The sequence below is a fragment of the Thalassophryne amazonica genome, chromosome 21, assembly GCF_902500255.1.
Source record: "Thalassophryne amazonica chromosome 21, fThaAma1.1, whole genome shotgun sequence".
In the NCBI taxonomy this organism is placed as follows: Eukaryota; Metazoa; Chordata; class Actinopteri; order Batrachoidiformes; family Batrachoididae; genus Thalassophryne; species Thalassophryne amazonica.
This window is the reverse complement of record NC_047123.1, coordinates 38,885,593-38,904,442: the sequence shown is the minus strand read 5'-3', so window position 1 is coordinate 38,904,442 and position 18,850 is coordinate 38,885,593. Positions and strand designations below refer to the sequence as shown.

General features: G+C 41.8%; 1 protein-coding gene across 1 annotated transcript in view; it reads left to right on the top strand.

Moving 5' to 3' along the window:
* Nucleotides 1–13,892: 13,892 nt before the first annotated feature.
* Nucleotides 13,893–18,850, top strand: part of myt1la (myelin transcription factor 1-like, a) — a 46,446-nt gene continuing 41,488 nt past the window's right edge. Inside the window, exons 1-3 of the mRNA XM_034161785.1 lie at nt 13,893–13,965; nt 14,059–14,092; nt 18,036–18,098. Coding sequence (XP_034017676.1) covers nt 13,911–13,965; nt 14,059–14,092; nt 18,036–18,098 — 152 coding nt within the window. The 5' untranslated portion in view covers nt 13,893–13,910. The remainder of the gene's footprint in view (nt 13,966–14,058; nt 14,093–18,035; nt 18,099–18,850) is intronic.

Below are 18,850 nucleotides of genomic sequence, written 5' to 3'. Positions count from 1 at the left end.
TTAACTAGAGAAGTCTTGTGGCATTAACTCAGTTGAAAGTTGAAAAAACAAAATTGAATAACTTAAAAAAAATCTATGCAAATTGTTACATCAGTTTTTCTCATTGAGACAGCAGTTCCTTTATTAGAGTGACGATTCATATCCTGATAGGCAAGAAGTGTCTCAGTTTTCAAGATCATGGGTCAAAGATCAAAGTCAGGAAAAATCTTTGAAAATTGGAAAAAATCCCTATTTTTAACATTGAGCAAATTTAAAAAAAAAATCATACCACTGTAAATAAAAATCACATTTCTTTTGTATTTAGAGAGTGTTATGTAGGATGGTATCCTTCAATGACTGACAAAGTTTGATCCAGATCTGATCCAGGTTACACATTTTGTGGCCATTTCAATTTAACATTGAAAATCCCATTTAATGTATATTTTACATTATATCTTAATCAAATGTGTCCTGATCACTCTCATATTTCAAAGTGAGGTGCAGACTGACACTCACTGTCACCTGACAAAAGTTTGATCCAGATCTGATCCGGACTGTGGATTTAGTGGCTATTTAATTTTCAAATTGAAAGGCCCTTTTGGTCTGTATTTTGTGTTATATTTTAGTTTATGAAAAGTCACTTCTAACAGGACTTTGACCTAGAATTTTTTTTCCAGGGCAAAAATTTGTGGAATTGCAAACTAGTGTTGGCTGAGGTTTGCACTCTACTTTTAATGTGTGATTTGTTTAAGGTTAAAGACTGTTTTAGGAGGCTCGATTTTTTTTCCCCCCTCCAGTCTAAAAATAAAACTTCTCCTCAGTGAATCCACACGTGTCGTTTTCAGGAATTCATGTCTTCATCAGTCAGACTGAGTCTGGACCTGGACCTGGACCTGGACCTGGACCTGGGACTCGGGGTTCACACACACAATGATTATATTTCCACCTTCTATAAAAGCTTCCAGGAGCAGAAGTCTGACCTCATGACCTCTGAGGGTTATTCAGACTGTAAAAGTCCTCTGTGCATTCTGGAATGTTCAGGGAGCTCCGCCCCTTTCATTCCAAATTCTGATTAGCTCCTGTTCGGCTGTGATTGATGTCTTGATAATGGGAGCTTTCAGTCGCTGTCATTATGTTTCCGTTATTCAGCGGCTGGTTGTTGTCTTTGTTTCCATTATTTGGGAGTGTGTTTTTAAAGGGGGCGGGGCCTTGTGTCTGGCCCGCCCCCTGGCTCTGTGTGGCTGAAGGGTCTGAGTGCTGCTGCAGTTTATCATGATGATTATTTAATTACAGCCTGCAGCCAAACAAAAGGAAACCAACACTGGAGGACGCCGGAAACCGTGCGTGTGCGCGTGAATCCGAACAACACCCTGTAGGGCTGCCACGCGCACACGCACGCGCTCTGTCTGGCTTCCAGCGTGCAGGCTGTGAATGGGGGGGTGCACACTGCGCCCTCGGGAGCCCGCATGCGCGTCCCGGCCAGCTCGCGTTCGGGCGCGGCGTCGGGTTTGCGTGCGCGTCTTCGAGAGACGACAAATAAAAGAGGAGAGAGAGAAGGAGAGAAGGAGGTGAAGCCGCCGTCGTCTTGTGCTGCTGCAGTCTGAATCTGTCTCCCTCACCTTCACCATCACATCATCCTCCCCCCTCCTCCTCCCCCCTCCGTGCCAGTGAAGGCATGGCCACACATCCCCCCGACAAAAGAGAGGGAGAGAGAGAGGGATAGAGAGACTCTGGAGGAGGAGGAGGAGAGGAGGAGGAAGGAGTCCGCTTCGTCGCCGTCTCGGTAGGTTTGAATCTTTTTTTATTCTATTTGTGTCCTTTTGGCTCTGCTGTTCCTAATAATGTGGCACACTGTGTGTATGCGCGTGCGTGTGTGTGATTCCTGCGGCGCGTCAGATCCTCAGGTTCATATTTATTTGGACACGGACAAAGTTTGTGCCTTGGACTTGAACAATGAGCTGTCAGATCCGAATTAATCATCCTCACATCCGAATTAGGCGCATCACTGAAGACTGACATGAGCCCATTCACAAGGACCAAAAGTAACTGGACAGCTGTCTGCTGCCATTTCTCGGGTCCACAGTTGTATTTCCCCCAAATCATCTCGAGGTTAATTTGAGCTCGGCCAATAGACAGTGGAGCTAAAATAAAATAAATAAATGAATTAAAAATCACCTGAACCTGCATGTCACGTGCCTGTCATTTTCTTATTATTTTCACATTAGCAGATACAAGCTGTAGCATTAAATTGTTCCACATCTTTTTAAGTTAATTCAGTCATTAAGAAATAAACAGTATGACACAATACATGTATGGAGCAACTGAATGCACACAGGAGGCTGGTGAGGGAAGCCACCAAGACGTTCATGATGACAACTCTGAAGGAACGACAAGCTTCAGTGGCTGTGATTGGAGGGTCTTTAGTCTGTCAGTGTTTAGGTGACTTGGTGGCTTCCTTCACCAGAGTTCAGCTTTGAGGCTGGTCTGCCCTGGACAGAACTGTTTTGTACACTTTATGTTTCCTTATTATTGGAGAATGTGAACTCCAGCAGACATTTTAAATAGAAGACGACTCTGTGGACGTGTTTATTGTCTTAGTTTGTGGTCGGCAGCATAAATATTCCAAACGTTGTTCAACTGTGTGAACAGAGTGTATGTGCAGTGTTGCAGATTGTCATTATTTCACTTTAGTCTCCCACACTCAGTATTCCACTATCTTTCCTGCACTCTGAGCTCCTCTCACTCATAACCTTTGACCCTCAGCGGAGGAGGGTGAAGGTCATGTGATTGACCACATTTGCGTGTTTTCAGAAGGGAAAAGTAAAAAAAAAAAAAAAAAAGGTGGAGGACAGATTCTCATGTTGAGTAAAGTGGATTTAGGCTTGATTTTCTAATGATTCCACTTTCTTTCCTTTAATTCATTTTGAGATTTAAAGCTTGTGGGACAGATTTACTTTGGGCCTGTTTCTGTAACATTTTTGGTTTTCTCGTGTCAAACTGGCAGCAAGAGAATGAAACAAACACTCAGCAGTTCCTTCAAACACCAGATGAGGATTTCTTACTGTTATTTTTTAGTCCAAACTGCAACTTTATGATGTCAAATGGTGACATGTCAAAGATGGAGAGGAGGGGTGAAGTGTCATCAAACCACCGTCTTCTGATTATCGGGTTAATCACATGACCTTCTCCAGCCCCTCTGATTGGCAGATGTTAAAGTCACGTACAGCAAAAAACCTGTCAGATTGATGACGCAACAGATCCGAGTTCTGGTTCTGTGAAGAACGACCACGACAGGTTCATCACCTCGTGCACAGACTTTGATATAAGGAGGAGAATTTGATTTGTGATGAAGTTCTCTGGTTCTTGGGATTCCTTGTGGCTTTGTTTCCACATTAGTCTGTGTGTGTTTGTGTTCACATGCTCAGTTTAGCTCAGAGGACGAACCCGGTGATCAGGATCTGGACCTGGATTCTGGGTCATTTCTATTCAGTGTTTTGTAAAGTTGGCACAGAGCAATGGCATTAAAACATTTCTACAAATCTTTGACAAACTCTGATCAAACCTGTCAGTCAAACATTTTACACAATAAAAACTCATCAAGCAAATCTTGGTTCAGATCTGGATCTGGATCAGGATCTGTTACAATGAAATCTGCACTTAAAAAAAAAAAAATTACATCTGCTCCTAAGATTTCTGTATGTTAATGACTCAACATGATAATTTCAGTCAGTGATCTGGCTCATAAATTAGGATTTATCAGTAATTTATGTAAACCTCAGTCTGTCCAGTTTCATTAATATTTAAGGTTTAAAACTTATACGTAATTAAAATGCATATACTGTATATCTTTGAGTACATTTGTATAAGACTGGTGCTCATGAAGTTGTTGTGTTGTAATTTCTAGATCTATAAATCTGTAATATTATTCATAAAATCCAGAGCTTGCCTGATTTTGGCTGAGGTTTGAACTTTAATTATTCTTCTGTACATTTGTGTCTGTAAACAGTTTGATGTATTTTAATTTTTGTCATGCAGATATGAAAAGAAACCTGCAAACCGCACGTTTATGACTAAAACTCAGTGTGGGTCATTTATTTACCGACATCACTGAAATTAGAAAAATTTCATTAAAAAAAAAAAAAACTAATTTTGTTGGAATGAAGGTGACAGAAATGTGACAATAAACATTTGGGAATCACTGCAGGATGAAAATATTTTTGTGAATATTTATTTGCTACACTGATAACTGTATTTTATTTCTTTTTTTCAATCTGATGTTCTCAGTTGATGCCATGGAAACTATTGTTCTTCACTATAGTGAATATATTGATATTAATGCAGAGTGAAAATCCACTGTCTGCTTCATTTCATTTTTATGTGCAGCAATTATTTTCTTTACCAGTAAATGTGAAATCTTTTTCTGATTAATTATTAAAGCTGTTAAATATTGTAAAGTATTGAAAAAATACTCAATATATTCAACCAATGTAGCCAGTTGGCATAAACTTGAACCAGTTTGAAGCCATTTTTAAAAGTGGCTTAAGCCATGTTGTGTTGGTGGAACATGTGGAATCAAATCAGTTTATCTCCATTTAACCAGATTTCAGTCTAAGTGAGAAAACGGTTCATAAGAACGAGTCTGAAATCAGCTGGTCAGTCTTTAACTAAATAAGACCCCACATGCAGATTTGATCATCAATATTTAAAGTCATCTTTTGCTTGTTAAAATTGATCAGTTCACTACATTTTGTTGTGATTGGATGAAGATATTGATTCATGCTGCTGATTGATACTCAGCTGTAAACATACCCACTGTGAAAATCTTTGGATCAAATGTGGTTTCAGATCATTTAAAACCAGTTTGAAGCACTTTAACAAGTTCAAATTAAGCCCTTCCCCCCTTTGTAACTGGTTTAAATGATTTCAGCACAGTTGGATATATATTTGTCTTTTGACGAAGTAATTTGTGTTTTTATTCATATTTTATATTTAGAAGGTGTGAGATTGTGTTTGATTTCTCGTGACATTAATGTGCTGCGTTTAAGTGCGTCTGTAGTTCTCAGTGATCTGTGGTGTCGTCATCATGGTGCTTTCAGGTTTAATAGTTTTCCATGTGTTAGATTTTGTTGTTTATTAGCTTGAAGTGATCCCATAATCTCCTTCTAGATTAATAATCATTTTAAAATGAGAAAACAGCAGAGCAAAAACACTGGACTGAAAATCAGGATCAATTTATCTATCTATTTATTTATTTATTTGAGCAAAAAAGAAAGAAATAATATAAATTAATATATTAATTCTAGAAATTAATATAATTGTTATTTTCCTTAAGATGACAGTTTTTGCAGTTTAATTTCCTCTGTTTGTTCTTGGGCGTCCTGACGGCAGTGACAGTGAACCTGTCGGAGGGATGTCTGTTGGATTCCACAGACTGGATCCAACACAGAGTTTTCCTGAAATATTACGACACTGTCGAGTGACTGGATCCGTAGGGATCCCGCACACAGGTGTCTTAGTGCTGAGGATTCTGCAGACCACACCAGGCCTCAGCCACGCCCACGTGCCACCTGGATGCTGTTGACAGAGACGTGGTGACTTTGGGAGATGAGGACTGACTGTGAGTCTGAGCAGTTGTGACCTGAAGCCGTTCGGTCACGTGACGTTACGTGCTACCAAAGCTGCTGTGACCCGTGTCTCTGTGCTTGTAATGATGTGAGATCTTCTTATGATGCATCTGTGTGGAGACACTTCAGTGGCAGATTTTACGCTGCCGTGTGCTCCTGAAGTCATCATCCCACATCTGGATGGAGATGGTCCCTTATAGACTTCAGGCGGGAATGTGCTGAACCTGGTCAGATCTTCAGGTTGATTCAAAGGCCTCAGTATTCATGGTCTCCCTCTCTGGGCCTGTGCCAGTCTCAACTGATCTGGTGTCAGTAAGATGGATGTATGCTGACAGGTGGAGGTCATGTGGTTGTCTCTGACCGTCTGCTGTTCTGTTTGCAGGCTGTAAAAATCAGACTTTGTGACTATGGTGGAATGATTTTTCAATCAAGGAAGAGGTTTGCAAAATCTAGTATTGAGCTGATGACTTTATCTCATTTTTCAGCATCTTTAACTTTGCAAGATGGTTTTCATAAACATCACTTTATACCTGGAGGTCACTGTCCATGCTCCTGGAGGTCACTGTCCATGCTCCTGGAGGTCACTGTCCATGCTCCTGGAGGTCACCGTCCGTGCGTCTGGAGGTCACCGACCGTGCATGTTTTCCATTTGTACCTGCTGCAGGTACAGCTGATTCATCAAGTGTGGAGTTTCTTCACTCTCTCTCATTAAAAAGAATCACATTGGCGCAGTGAGTGTATGTTGGTCTCACGGTTGCTATGGAGATGGACCATATAGGATTTGATGGTGCAGACTGGGATGACTGTGGGTCATGTTTTATATTCTCAGTGTTTGGCTTTTATTCCTGTGTGTATGGGTTTTTATTTTAAGTCTGTGTGTGTTTGTGTGAATGGGTGAATGCGAGGCATCATTATAAAGCGCCCTGGACATCTGATACAGATGGAAAAGCGCCATATAAATGCAGTCCATTTACCATTTCAGTGTTTCCTGATGATCTTTTTTGGTGTTGGCGCCGACGATGCTCCAATCTGTGGAATATTTCCATGACTTTCCTACCTGGACATCTGGAGTCTGTGTTGTTGTCTATGTGACCTGGTAATCCAGATTAGCATCTGTGTTTGGCACCCATGAAGTTGCTCCTTTGATAATAGTACAATGAGCTGAAGCATCTGTCGTGACCTTTTCCTAATTTGGACTGTAATAACTGACCGTTCTGTTCTCATGGCGTTCCCGTGTTGTTGCGTCCAGAATCCAGCTGTTCTCTGGCGTCTGTAATATTTATATTGTTTTCCTGCAGGGAGCAGTCTGAGGCGTTTTGTCCTCCACAGTAACATTAATAAGTTCCAATCATATGGGCCGGGATCATTGTGGAATGCTTTATTCTCTTGCAGGGTGTCTGACGGGCCTGGCTCCCATGATATTCCTGTGATGAGATGAAGTGATGAACCTGTAACAACCTCACATCACTTTTTTCTTTAAAACACTGCAGCACACATGTCAACAAAATAACTCCAAGATGTTTGGACCAAACTTGATGGAGTGATTGAGGATCAACCAAAGATACAGTGATTTGATGTGAAGAACAAATCTGTTAAAAGTCAAGGTCACAGACCAAGGTCACATGGTGTAGATTTGGTAGTTTTACATCTAAACAGAAACAAATATTATATCACTAAAACATAAAGTATTCATTTACATGATTCTCTTGCACTCGTCTTACAGTAATTTTAATTCCTGTATTTTTGGACATTTTGACCCTTATTGGACAGGATTTGATCCAGTTTTGGACTCTAGGAGGACATCAATGGTAGTTTTCTGATGATATTCACGTATGATTTCTGTGTTATTCCGCTGAGGTGTGTCTTGTCCCTGTTCTCGTCCTTCAGGGGGCCACAGAAGAAACACTGGATCACAGTTTATATTCCTGCTGAAGTGTTTCTGCTGTCCAGCAGTGAGGTTTCAGTGTCTTAAAATATCACTTCATAAAAGTAAGGGTTAGGGTTAAATTCTGAGCTTTTCTTTTTTTAATAAAAGACGCTTGACGGGATCCTGATCTGGATCCGAGTCCGAGAGCTCACTGAGATCTAGTTCAGGACAGACACACGGAAACATGGCTTTTAGTGCCAAAAAAGGTTTAAAGTTCGAGTGAAGTTTAAAGAAAGACTGTGAAATATCAGGATTCAGATGAAGAGTGGCTCTGGTGGTTTGGGTTTCCACCAGGGTGTCCTGTGGTGGACCCTTCCCAGCATGCTCTGAGTCAGTGCTGAATGTTTGAATGAATGGCCTTTTGTTTGTGTAACTTCTGTTTCCAGTTAACTGGGCGCATGTTGCCTGGACGGAGCAGGAACTAAGAACTGTGGGATTGATGAGCTTCCTCACTTTATGGATAAAACAAGGACCAGTCAGGTTTTGGCACCTGTTAATTTATACTACACAATCACAAACGGATGGCGTTTGCACGTCCTCACACAGACATGCATGTGGTGTGAGGCACACACACACACACACACACACACACTCTCCCTGTGCACCCGCTCAGTTTTATGGTCTGCAGGCAGACAAGGTTTCTTTTTTCTTTGAGCTCTTTGCAGCAGAGGGGCTGCAGACTGTTTGATGTGCTCAGTGGCGGCCTGAGATGCACCCGGCCTCGGTACGCTGGGACGTATCATGGTGACGAGAGTTCAGACAAGGCTGTCCAGAATTTACATTTATACGAGCGCTGCAACAGCCCCTGAGCTGCAGCGAGCTGCCGCATTCAGCAGCTGATGATCAAACCGTTGTCTCAGTTTGTCTTGTTCTCACGGCGCTGCTTGGGTTTTATGTTCATGCTGCTGCGTTTGCAATAAATGGCTCCTTGCAGGATCTCACGGGGTTTTCATGTGAATATTTCACCCCAACACCAGCGGGTCTGCAGCAGCTTTTACAAAAATAAATAAATAAATAAAAAATTTACAGCAACTGTTTGAAGAAAAGGAATGAGAACACGGGACTTTGGGGAAAATAATGACAGGAAATAATATAAAAGCAGCTCAAATGGATCACAGTAGAAAACCTGTGGTGGAAAACGTATTTGGATATTTTGCTGAAGTAAATGTGGTAATTCTGCACTGTAGAAATATTCTGTTAGAAGTGAATATACTGCCCTGAAATTGTTACTGCAGCAAAAGTAGAAAATTATTTGCTTCAAAATATAAATGCATTTTGAAGCATAAACACACTCATTGTGCAGAATGGGCCATTTGTAAAATTACTGGATTCTAATTATTGATGCATTAGTGTTTATTGCTTTAATATTGCAGTTGGTAAATGGGGAGTTAATAGTAATTTTTAAAAAATATCTTATATACTGCTGGGTAGCTTGTGAATTTTCCCCGGTTGATGAAATAATATCATCCACTGACTGTACTCTGTGATCCACTGTACTATAGTGTGAAGAACTTTAAGCTCTGAGATCAGTGGAAAAACACCACATGAATGCAGCTCATTTACAATTTACTATTTACTGTGTTTGCTTCTGAGATGTGCTGAAGTACAAAGTACCAGAACATTGAAATGTTCAAAATTTGAACTTTGTTTTTACGGAGCTTTTATGCTCAGTCACATTAATGAAATAGTCTAATTGGTTAATCTGTGTCTTCTTCTTGTAAACCGTGAACTCACTCACCACTTGTAAGAGTCATGTGACTGATTTATGCGTGTGTTCAAGGTAGTCTGATGGAATGCAGTTTGTTACACTGATTCACAGCACAACCTTCTTCTGGTGTGTTTGTAAGCTTGGAATGCCACAAATGATCTTGTTTTTCTCTCGGCAGAATCTCTTGATTTATTGAGACATCCTCATTTATTACATTATTAAAAAAAAAAAAAAACATTCCATCAGCTTTGCACTGAAGGGTGAAAACGGGAAACAAAGGTCAGTGGGTTGTAACGTGAAGTCGGCTTCTCTCATCAGCATTAAAGTGAAAAATACCAGAGGGTCCCAGAATTGAGCTTTGAGGAACCCAAACCTAATTTTTGCTTATAGTAAGTATTTGTTATTTAGATACAATCAGAACTGCATTTGTTAAGTCAGAATGTAACAACTTGAATAAATGAATTTAAGACATCCTGTCATTGTGGGAGTGGAATAAATAATACAGAGTTTTTAGTTATTAAAATTTGTGAGAAATCAATAAACTGGTGACTTTTTCCACTGACTTCTTACATTGTTGATTTTGTTTTTTGTCATTAAAACTCAAATAATGACCAATCAAATGTCACATTTGAAAACAAGTGATTTTTCTTTTTGTCTTCTCCTAATGTTTTGTGCCTTATTACCTTTTGTGCTTTATTACTGTGTAATAATTTTACCATATCAATATATGATACTTATAAATGCAGTGGTATGTAAACGTTTGGGCACCTTTGATGATTTCCATGATTTTACTTTATAAATCATTGGTTTGGCTCAGCAATGTCGGTTAAATATATCATATAGCAGATAAACACAGTGATATTTGAGAAGTGAAATGAAGTTTATAGGATTTACAGAAAATGTGCAATAATTAAACAAAATTAGGCACGTGCATAAATTTGGGCACCCCAACAGAAAAAACACATCAATATTTAGTAGATCCTCCTTTTGCAGAAATAACAGCCTCTAAATGCTTCCTATAGCTTCCAGTGAGAGTCTGGATTCTGGTTGGACTCATGGAAATTATCGGGGCGCCCAAGCTTTTGCATACAACTGTAATATACTCTCTTATATTCTATTTTTCACGTAATCTGTTCACATTAGTATTTATGCACCCACCAGCAAACATCGCAATATACTTTAGTCCACTTTCTTTAATGTAAATATTGTTCTTTTCTTTGCTGCTATATGCTGTAACACGATTACCATCCCCCCCACTGTGGGATCAATAAATCTTATGTTATGTGTCGTTATTCTCATTTTGCACAGGATCTGAACAGGCTTGATTCCACTGTCTTGCTCAAAGACACTTCAGCCAAACAACCAGCTGTTCAGATGCCTTTCTGATGGCTCCCTTGATGACGTGAATAGCTCATTACCATGAACAAAAGACTGAAACTGCTTTGACCTGAGTACCCCATTGTAAACAGGGGATAAAGTGTGTCTCAGACCCCCTCCCCGGTTAAGGCTGGGTTTCAAACGTTTCACATAGAATGCCTCCTTGACCCCTCTCTCAAACCATTTCTTCTCTCTGGCTAATATTTTAACTTCCTTGTCCTCAAACGTGTGGTTAGTGTCTTTAAGGTGGAGATGAACTGCAGACTGAGGTCCACTGGCGCCCTCTCTGCGGTGCTGGTATAGCCTTTTGTGTAAAGGTTGCTTCGTTTCACCTATGTAGTGTTCGTTACAGTTTTCCTGACATCTGATAGAATACACTACATTGCTCTGTTTGTAACTAGGGATCATGTCCTTAGGGTGAACTAATTTCTGTCTCAAGGTGTTAACCGGTTTAAAATAAACTGGGATTTTGTGCTGTCTGAAGATCCTCTGTAGTTTTTCCCCTACTCCTGCTAAATAAGGGAGAGACACTCCTCTTCTTCTTGTCTCCGTCTCCTGTCTATCTGGTCTATTTGTTCTCTGGGACTTCTGCACTTTGTCCAGGGACCATCGTGGGTACCCACATACTGTGAGGGCTTTCCGGACAAGTTGCTGTTCTTTAGCCCTTCCCTCTGCAGTTGTGGGCACCTGTAGGGCTCTGTGTTGAAGAGTCCTGATCACCCTGAGCTTGTGTTCAAGGGGGTGGTTTGAGCCGAAGAGCAGATATTGGTCAGTGTGAGTGGGTTTTCTGTAAACCCCTGTCTGGAGCTGCCTGTTCTCTCCAATCGTAACATCACAGTCCAAGAAGGCTAAATGGTTGTTTCTGGCATCCTCACGTGTGAACTTGATATTGGCGTCCACCGAGTTGATGTGTTCTGTAAAGTCCTCAACTTGCTGTTGCTTGATTCTGACCCATGTGTCATCAACATATCTGAACCAGTGACTGGGAGAGATGCTTGTGAAAGACGTCAAGGCTGTCTTCTCCACTCGCTCCATGTACAGATTGGCCACAATGGGGGATACCGGAGACCCCATCGCACAACCATGAATCTGCCTGTAGTAATTCCCCCTAAACAGGAAATACGTGGTGTTAAGACAGATCTCCAAGAGTTGGCAAATGTGGTCTGGTGTGAGTTTGGTCCTTTCAAGTAGAGACGCATCCTCCAGCAGTCTCTGCCTCACAGCTGAGACGGCCTCAGCGGTGGGGATGCAGGCGAACAACGATGTCACATCAAATGACACCATAGTTTCATCTGCCTCCAGCTGCAGGTCCTTGATTTTGTTCACAAAATCTTGTGTGTTCTCCACATGGTGGTCTGAGTTACCCACTAGAGGAGCCAAAATCCACTTGAGGTACTTGGCCAAATTGTACGTGATGGAATCTGTGCTACATACAATAGGCCTCAGTGGAACATCCTGTTTGTGGATTTTGGACAGTCCATAGATGCACGGAGTGGCGTCCCCAGGGTACAGTCTGTAGTATGTCTGCCTGTCGATGAGTCCCTCTTTCTCCAGGTTTTGGAGGTAGCTAATGATTTTCTTCTTATAGCTGCTCATGGGGTCTCTCTTCAGACGTTCGTATGTATTGGAGTCACTGAGCAAGTTGTTGATCTTGGCCTCGTAGTCCGATGTGTTCAGGACCACCGTGCATCTGCCTTTATCCACTTACAGGATAAGGATGCTTTGGTCCTTTTGCAGTGCTGACAAAGCTTTCCGTTCTTCTCCTGTGATGTTGGACGGAGGAGGCTTAGCACTGTTCAGCACTGCTGTGACTCTTAGTCGGAGGTCCCCAGCTTCTGACTCTGACAAACTGTTATGTTTAATGGCTGACTCTACTGCAGTGATGTAATCTACTGTCGGTATATGTTTAGGGGTCACTGAGAAATTTAGTCCTTTAGCGAGCACATCCTTTTCTGTCTGTGTAAGAACCCTGTTGGAGAGATTCTTTACCCAATTTTCCCTGTTGTCACTAATTTGTCTGGGTGTATCTTTAAAACTACTCCCACTGAAAGTACGCCTTTTCTGCACTAAAAGGTTGTGAAACTTCCTGACTTGCCGCTCCTTACTTTTTAAATGCTCAGACATTTGAATTTTAACTATGAACTTTGTGATCTTATTATGGGCCTCTTCCCCCACTAAGGTTTCTAACATTTTGTGCAGACTATCCAGATTATTTTGGAGGTCTAATATTTTAAAATGAAGCCTTCTAAGACCCAAAATCCTCCTAAGGTAACTGTGCTGGATCTTTTCTGCTGTGTGACCTGCTTCTAGTGCCTTTTGCTTCATGCATTTGGGAATAACATTGTTTTGTTTGCATCTCAGGTTAAATCTTAAGTGGTTTCTAAAGTTAGCTATCTTTTTAGCAGTCTTTTCCAGCTTACGTACCAGTGCCAGGGCCTCATGCCCACAGTTGGTTGCAATGTTTCTGTGCAGGCTCTCAGTTGTCCAGGTGGTTTCCATAGCAGAGAAGCTTGAATCTTCGACTGGACTGGGTTGCTTGACGCGAGGATGTTTTCCTTCAAATCGCAGAAGCTTCCTCAGCTAAATTCTTGCTCTGGAAGTCTGACTTCTGTCTGGCTCTTGTAGAGAAGAATAAAACAGTTCTGTTTTATTCTTCTCTACAAGAGCTTCTGCGATTTGAAGCGAAACGTCCTCGCGTCAAGCAACCCAGTCCAGTCGAAGATTCAAGTTTCTCTGCTATGGAAACCACCTGGACAACTGAGAGTCTACACAGAAACAAGAAGACAAATGTGCTGCTCAGCTTCCTCCTCCACAAGTACGGCGGTGGACGGTTCAATTCCCACACTGTGACTTTCGTCACACAGGTGTGGTTAGATAACGAGGATCCCTCATTTGTGATATTTTGTTTTTTGCAGATGATGACTCCTGAAGAGGCGTTCTGAGTTTATGAAGTAAAATCTGTGGAGCAGTGACCAGCAGCAGTTCAACCGAAGCGCTGCCACATCCAGCTCCGACCAGGTGCCCACGTTTTCACATTAAACCCTCATTAATGCCACCATGGAGATTTACGATCTCACTTTCAGTTAAAACAGTGGGCGTGGCCCGAAAGAGAAATGCTTTGATTTTGGCTTTAAGGTTTCAGAGATTAAAGTGGGCGTGTCTGCTGCAGAGCGTGACTGACATCTTTGGAGTAACATTTTACCTTCTTGACCAGATTTGAGCTTTAACGTCTCCAGCTGTTGTAACCTGTTAATAAAGTCTGAATTGTCAATAACTGAGAGCTTTTCTGCTACAGATGGAGGTGGGTCCCAGTGAAAAACGCCATCGAACGCGGTCCAAAGGAGTGCGAGGTAGGAGCCCCTCAGCCCGCTGTCTGAACGTTCTGGTGAAGGACGTGTTGAAGTTCATCTCTGACTGCGTCCTTTTGGCTTTTTCCTTTCTAGCTGCGGTGGAAGTGGTACCCCAGGAGTTATTCAGGTGGGTGAAGTCCTGCTCATCCACACCTACAACTTTCCATCAGCTGTTGATTTTCACATCCTGTTGTGCCACAAACCTCAAAACCAAGTTAAGTTTGGTTTTGTTTTGGGTGTTGACCCATGAAAGCTGAGTTCTTGTTGTGGAATGAGCCAGACTCAGTGAGGAGTCGATCATAGAACCAGGTCTTGGATTGTTGTTGGACAGCGTCTCATTAACTTTCTCCTTCTTGTCCTGAGTTCACCTTCTGATTACACTGTGCACTTTAACTGGATCAGGTCTTTGTTGTACAGCAGATTCTGTTGGATCCAAACAGTTTTTGGCTCAGCTGTGGAACAGTGGATCAGGCCAGGCTGTCTCCTCTGGTCTCTGCAGCCTTCATGTAGTACTTCATGGTCTTGGTGGTGGCTTACGTGTGACCATGTTCCTGTGGGAGTCTGAGCTGGGTCCACATTATTGTTCTCTGTGGCTCTTCCACTCTGCCAACGTCTTTTCACAGTTCTTCTTCATGAATCTTGCAGGAGAATTCTACTGTTATGAGCAACACAAAGATGATGTCATAAAAAATAACAACACTTTATTAGCACAGTTCCCTTTATAGAAATACAGCTCTGAAGGTTTTACAGGAACATGAAATGATTTGAAATCAGCAAACCTTTAGAATGGAAAGAAACTCCATCCACACCTGCTCCTCACTTCCATCATGCATGTGATGTTGACAGCATTTATTACGTCCATCAAGGGCGACATAAATCATCAGCATTTATTTATTTGTCTGCCTTTGGAAGGATTACGTCAAAACTACTGCTCGGATTTTGACAACATTTTCACCACAGATAGATATTAGGCTATGAAAGACTCCATTACATTTTGGAGGTGATCTGGATCCAGATTTCACTTTGTAGACCTTTAAGGATTACATAAAAACTACAGTACTTCACGGATACGACATCACAATGTAAAACCTACATCAGCAAGACATTATTGTGTTTCAGCTTGTGAATTAAATATCAGATTGTAACATCTCAGTCGGACCGTTCTGGATCAGGATGCAGTTATTGCATTGTGTTGTGTTGTTCCGGATCCGGGTCACGATGTGAATCACGTATCTGTTATTTTGAGTCCTCGTCAAACCCTTGGTGGACATCAGAAATTTCCAGTTGCTCTTATTGTTTTACATTTGTTGTGTTAACAAGCAAGAAGAGCTTTTCTCTCCTCTGGTAACACTGTTGGGCTAGGACAGCAAAAATGTAGATGAGTGGGTGAATGAGTCAGTGAGCTTAACCCAGCCAGCTTCTGGAAGCAATAACTTCATAATAAAACTGGTCAGTGCTGTTCAAATTAAAAGGGTGTATGTTGAGTACAAACTGATTAAAATCTGCTGAACTTTGATGCACTGGGTCAATTTAAAAAGCAACTTTGTCTCTTCTGAAGAGCTTCAATTAGTCAACATAGAAAAAACAGTGTCCACTATTTAGCCAAAATGGGATGACGTAATCAGGAAGCACAAAACAATGAGTAGCATGTATCAATGGGAATGATGCCATCAGTGGTGCAGATTTCTTACAGAAAAGTCAAACCACTGCTTCTAGGAAGCACCAGGACCCTAAAGACTTGGACCTTTGTTCTCTTGTAAAGATATCAGCATCACCACACTCCTCTGACCTCTCTAACATTGGGGTGCAGGTTTTCCTTGCAGAGCCACTGACTCCAGCACCAGGTGATTTCATTGATAAACTCATTCCACCTGCTGAAAGTGATGTTAATCAATAAAATCACCTGCTGAGCAGAAAAATACTGAGCAAAAAATATTTGCTCATGAGTGAGCTGATTTACAAGCTAACATCATGTGATTGGCAAAGCTAGCAGAGAATAAGTTCAGAGTTCCTTTATTCCATGTCTGCAGGATGTGGTCTTAAAACTGACTACAGTCTACTGTGATCTGTTTCTGGATAACCTCTAAATATAAATCTAATATTTCATAAAGTGCAATTAAAATCAGACATGTGGATGTCATGAAGCGGAATTCTGATTGTTTGTTGTTCTTGCTGCAGTGCTCTTCTTACTGACCTCATCAATTTAATAACATCAGCTCTCAAAGTACATGTGAATATCTGGTGGAAAGAGGACACGAACAGAAACTGTGATTAGGAATTGCTTTTTGCTTCTTCTTTTTTTCTTTTTACCCTTTTCTCTTATTGTCACTCTGCTGAGGAGACATTTTATCCGCTGAACAAAGGAATAAAATTGTCCAAATACTTTTGGTCCTACACACGGAATGTGCAGTAGTCTGATTGGAGTCTAATTACCGTCAAATTAAAGCTGACTGTTTTCAGTGATTTTATCTTTATATTCATTCTTTGCTTTCAGCTTGACTTTTTGTGCGACATCGACAATAACGAAACGTCTGCTTGTGTCCAAAGGAATGTGGACTAAACTGTTCCTCTTCCACATCCTGTCCTTTTCCTCCTCTGCTGTGATGTTAAAGCATGACCACGTGTGTGGATCAGGTGATGTTGGGTGAAAGGTGGGCGGAGGTTATTGCTGCAGAGTCAGAGGTTATGTGGCGTCCCCGCAGCAGACAGCTTGGCGGTCCGTCTGTCATTATGCAGAGCGGCCTGAAAGCTGAAGCAGTGTGACTCAGAGCTCCGGAGAGTTCTGCTGCTGCTGCTGCCTGCAGCCACGAAACAAAAAAACCCAGAAACAACCTCCAGACGGCCGCACAGCAGAAACAGCTGAAGCTTTCTGTGTCAGAGGATCAGACTGAAGTACCAAACACCAACACAGTTAGCAGTGAGGACGCCCATTCAAACACTGACACGGGCAGACATGCTTGACCTTTGACCTTGAGCTTAAAAAAAACACTTATCAAAAATTAACAACGCAGGTTGATCTGATGTGGCCAAAGCAAACAAAAAAATCCCCCCTCACACCTCCAGGATGTCCAACGTGTGTGTTTGTTTTTTAGTAATCTATTGTCTACAAGGACACAGGTCAAATTAAGATTTCAAGGTTTACACAGTTATTTTTTTTACTTCAAATTAATCAGTGTAAAAATTAAAAGCACGTGATAAACTTTCTGTTTGAGCTTAAGCCGAGTTGCCGTGGTTTCAAATGGCTCCTCCTCCAGTGTGCTTTGTTTTTGGCTCGGTTGAGATGACCTGATGTTTCACCAGCTTTAAGCAAACGGTCCGGGCGTTTCCTTCTTTCTGTCTGGTTGTCAGACTTGGACTATAACCAGTGTCCTAAAGTGAGGACTGGATGTCTGTGGAGGATCTTTTGGTCCCACTGGAATGACTTTGTGTCAAGTGAACGGTTACTTCTGAGACTCAGATGAGGAGGATCACTGACACTGTGAGGGAACATCGCAGACCACGTTTAGTCCATGTGGTCAGCTTCTCTGGACATGATCCTGCCTGCATGTCTCAGTGTTGAGGACCCAAGAGACTAGAAAATCTGGAGGACACGCCCCTGTTTCACCTGGCCGAGGACACGCCCCTGTTTCACCTGGCTGCAGCAGGTAGACTGTTAAATAGAAATACGGTTCGATGTGGAGATGGACTGGTTGTCTGCTGGCGCAGTGCCGTCCAGGACTCAGGGCGGCTTTGTGGGTGTTGTGACGTGTTCATGCTTCCAGATCTGAAACTTTAAGCAAAATGTCTCCAACTGGTTTCATTCTGCTTGAAGGAGACAAAAGTGTTTTAACACCACGTAAAATGTGTTTAAATCCAGATGTTACTTTTTCTTGAACTGATTACAAATAGCTGTGAACCAACAACAAACTGGCTTTAATGTGGACACATTTAAGCTAAACCACTTCGGGCTGCTGGATAGCTTTTACTTTTTGATCACTATAATATGAAGATGTCTCAGATGTTGTGATATTTATTTTATTTTCTGAGACTTTCTGAAGTTTGTGAAATGTCGCTGTCTGTTTCCTCTTCAGCTGCCCCACTCCAGGCTGTGATGGCAGCGGCCATGTCAGTGGGAAGTACGCCAGACACCGCAGGTATGAACCACCACTTCTACATACTGTCAGAGACTTTAGCATTTTTACTAATTTCTCTACGTCCAGGTTTGTGTCAGTCATCGTTTGATTGACAAGTTGTTGTGTACATGAACAATCACCAAAACTCCACAACTGTCAGGTGCCTGAGGAAAATAGTTTTGTTCTAATCATTGGCCATTTTGACCAATCAGTACAGCAAAGTCCCAAATAAGCAAAATAATTAGATGTTGATTATAACAACAACAACAAATACTTGGTAAATTCTTACCCAGACCTCATACATTAAACCATCTGTAATCAAAATGTCAACACATCCAAAGAGGCAGAAATATTGGGTGCTGTCCTTGGTGCTGAAGGGGTTCAGTTTGTAGATGGAGGGGTGAGCCAGGTTCATCATCACTGCTTCTCCTCCTGTGTTTTTTCTTTAAATTCCTGCCCTACCTTTCTTTGTCTCTCTCTTTCTATTTCTCTCTCTCTATCTCTTGCTTTCGCTCTTTTTCTCTCTGGAGGATGTCACCATGGCGACAGCACCGTGTGGATGCTGCAGTATGAGGACCAGGAGGGATGCAGCCTGTCTCTCATGGCAACCGCTAGTATATATGTGAACATTGTCGCCCACATTGCCCCCCCTTGCTGTTTCTACTCAATCTGTCATACAGCCGCTGTCTCTGCCGCCTTGTTAGTGCCAAAGCATTGCCATGGTGATGAGTGTTGGCATGTGTTGTTGCCGGGGGGAAGCTATCCGACCAAAT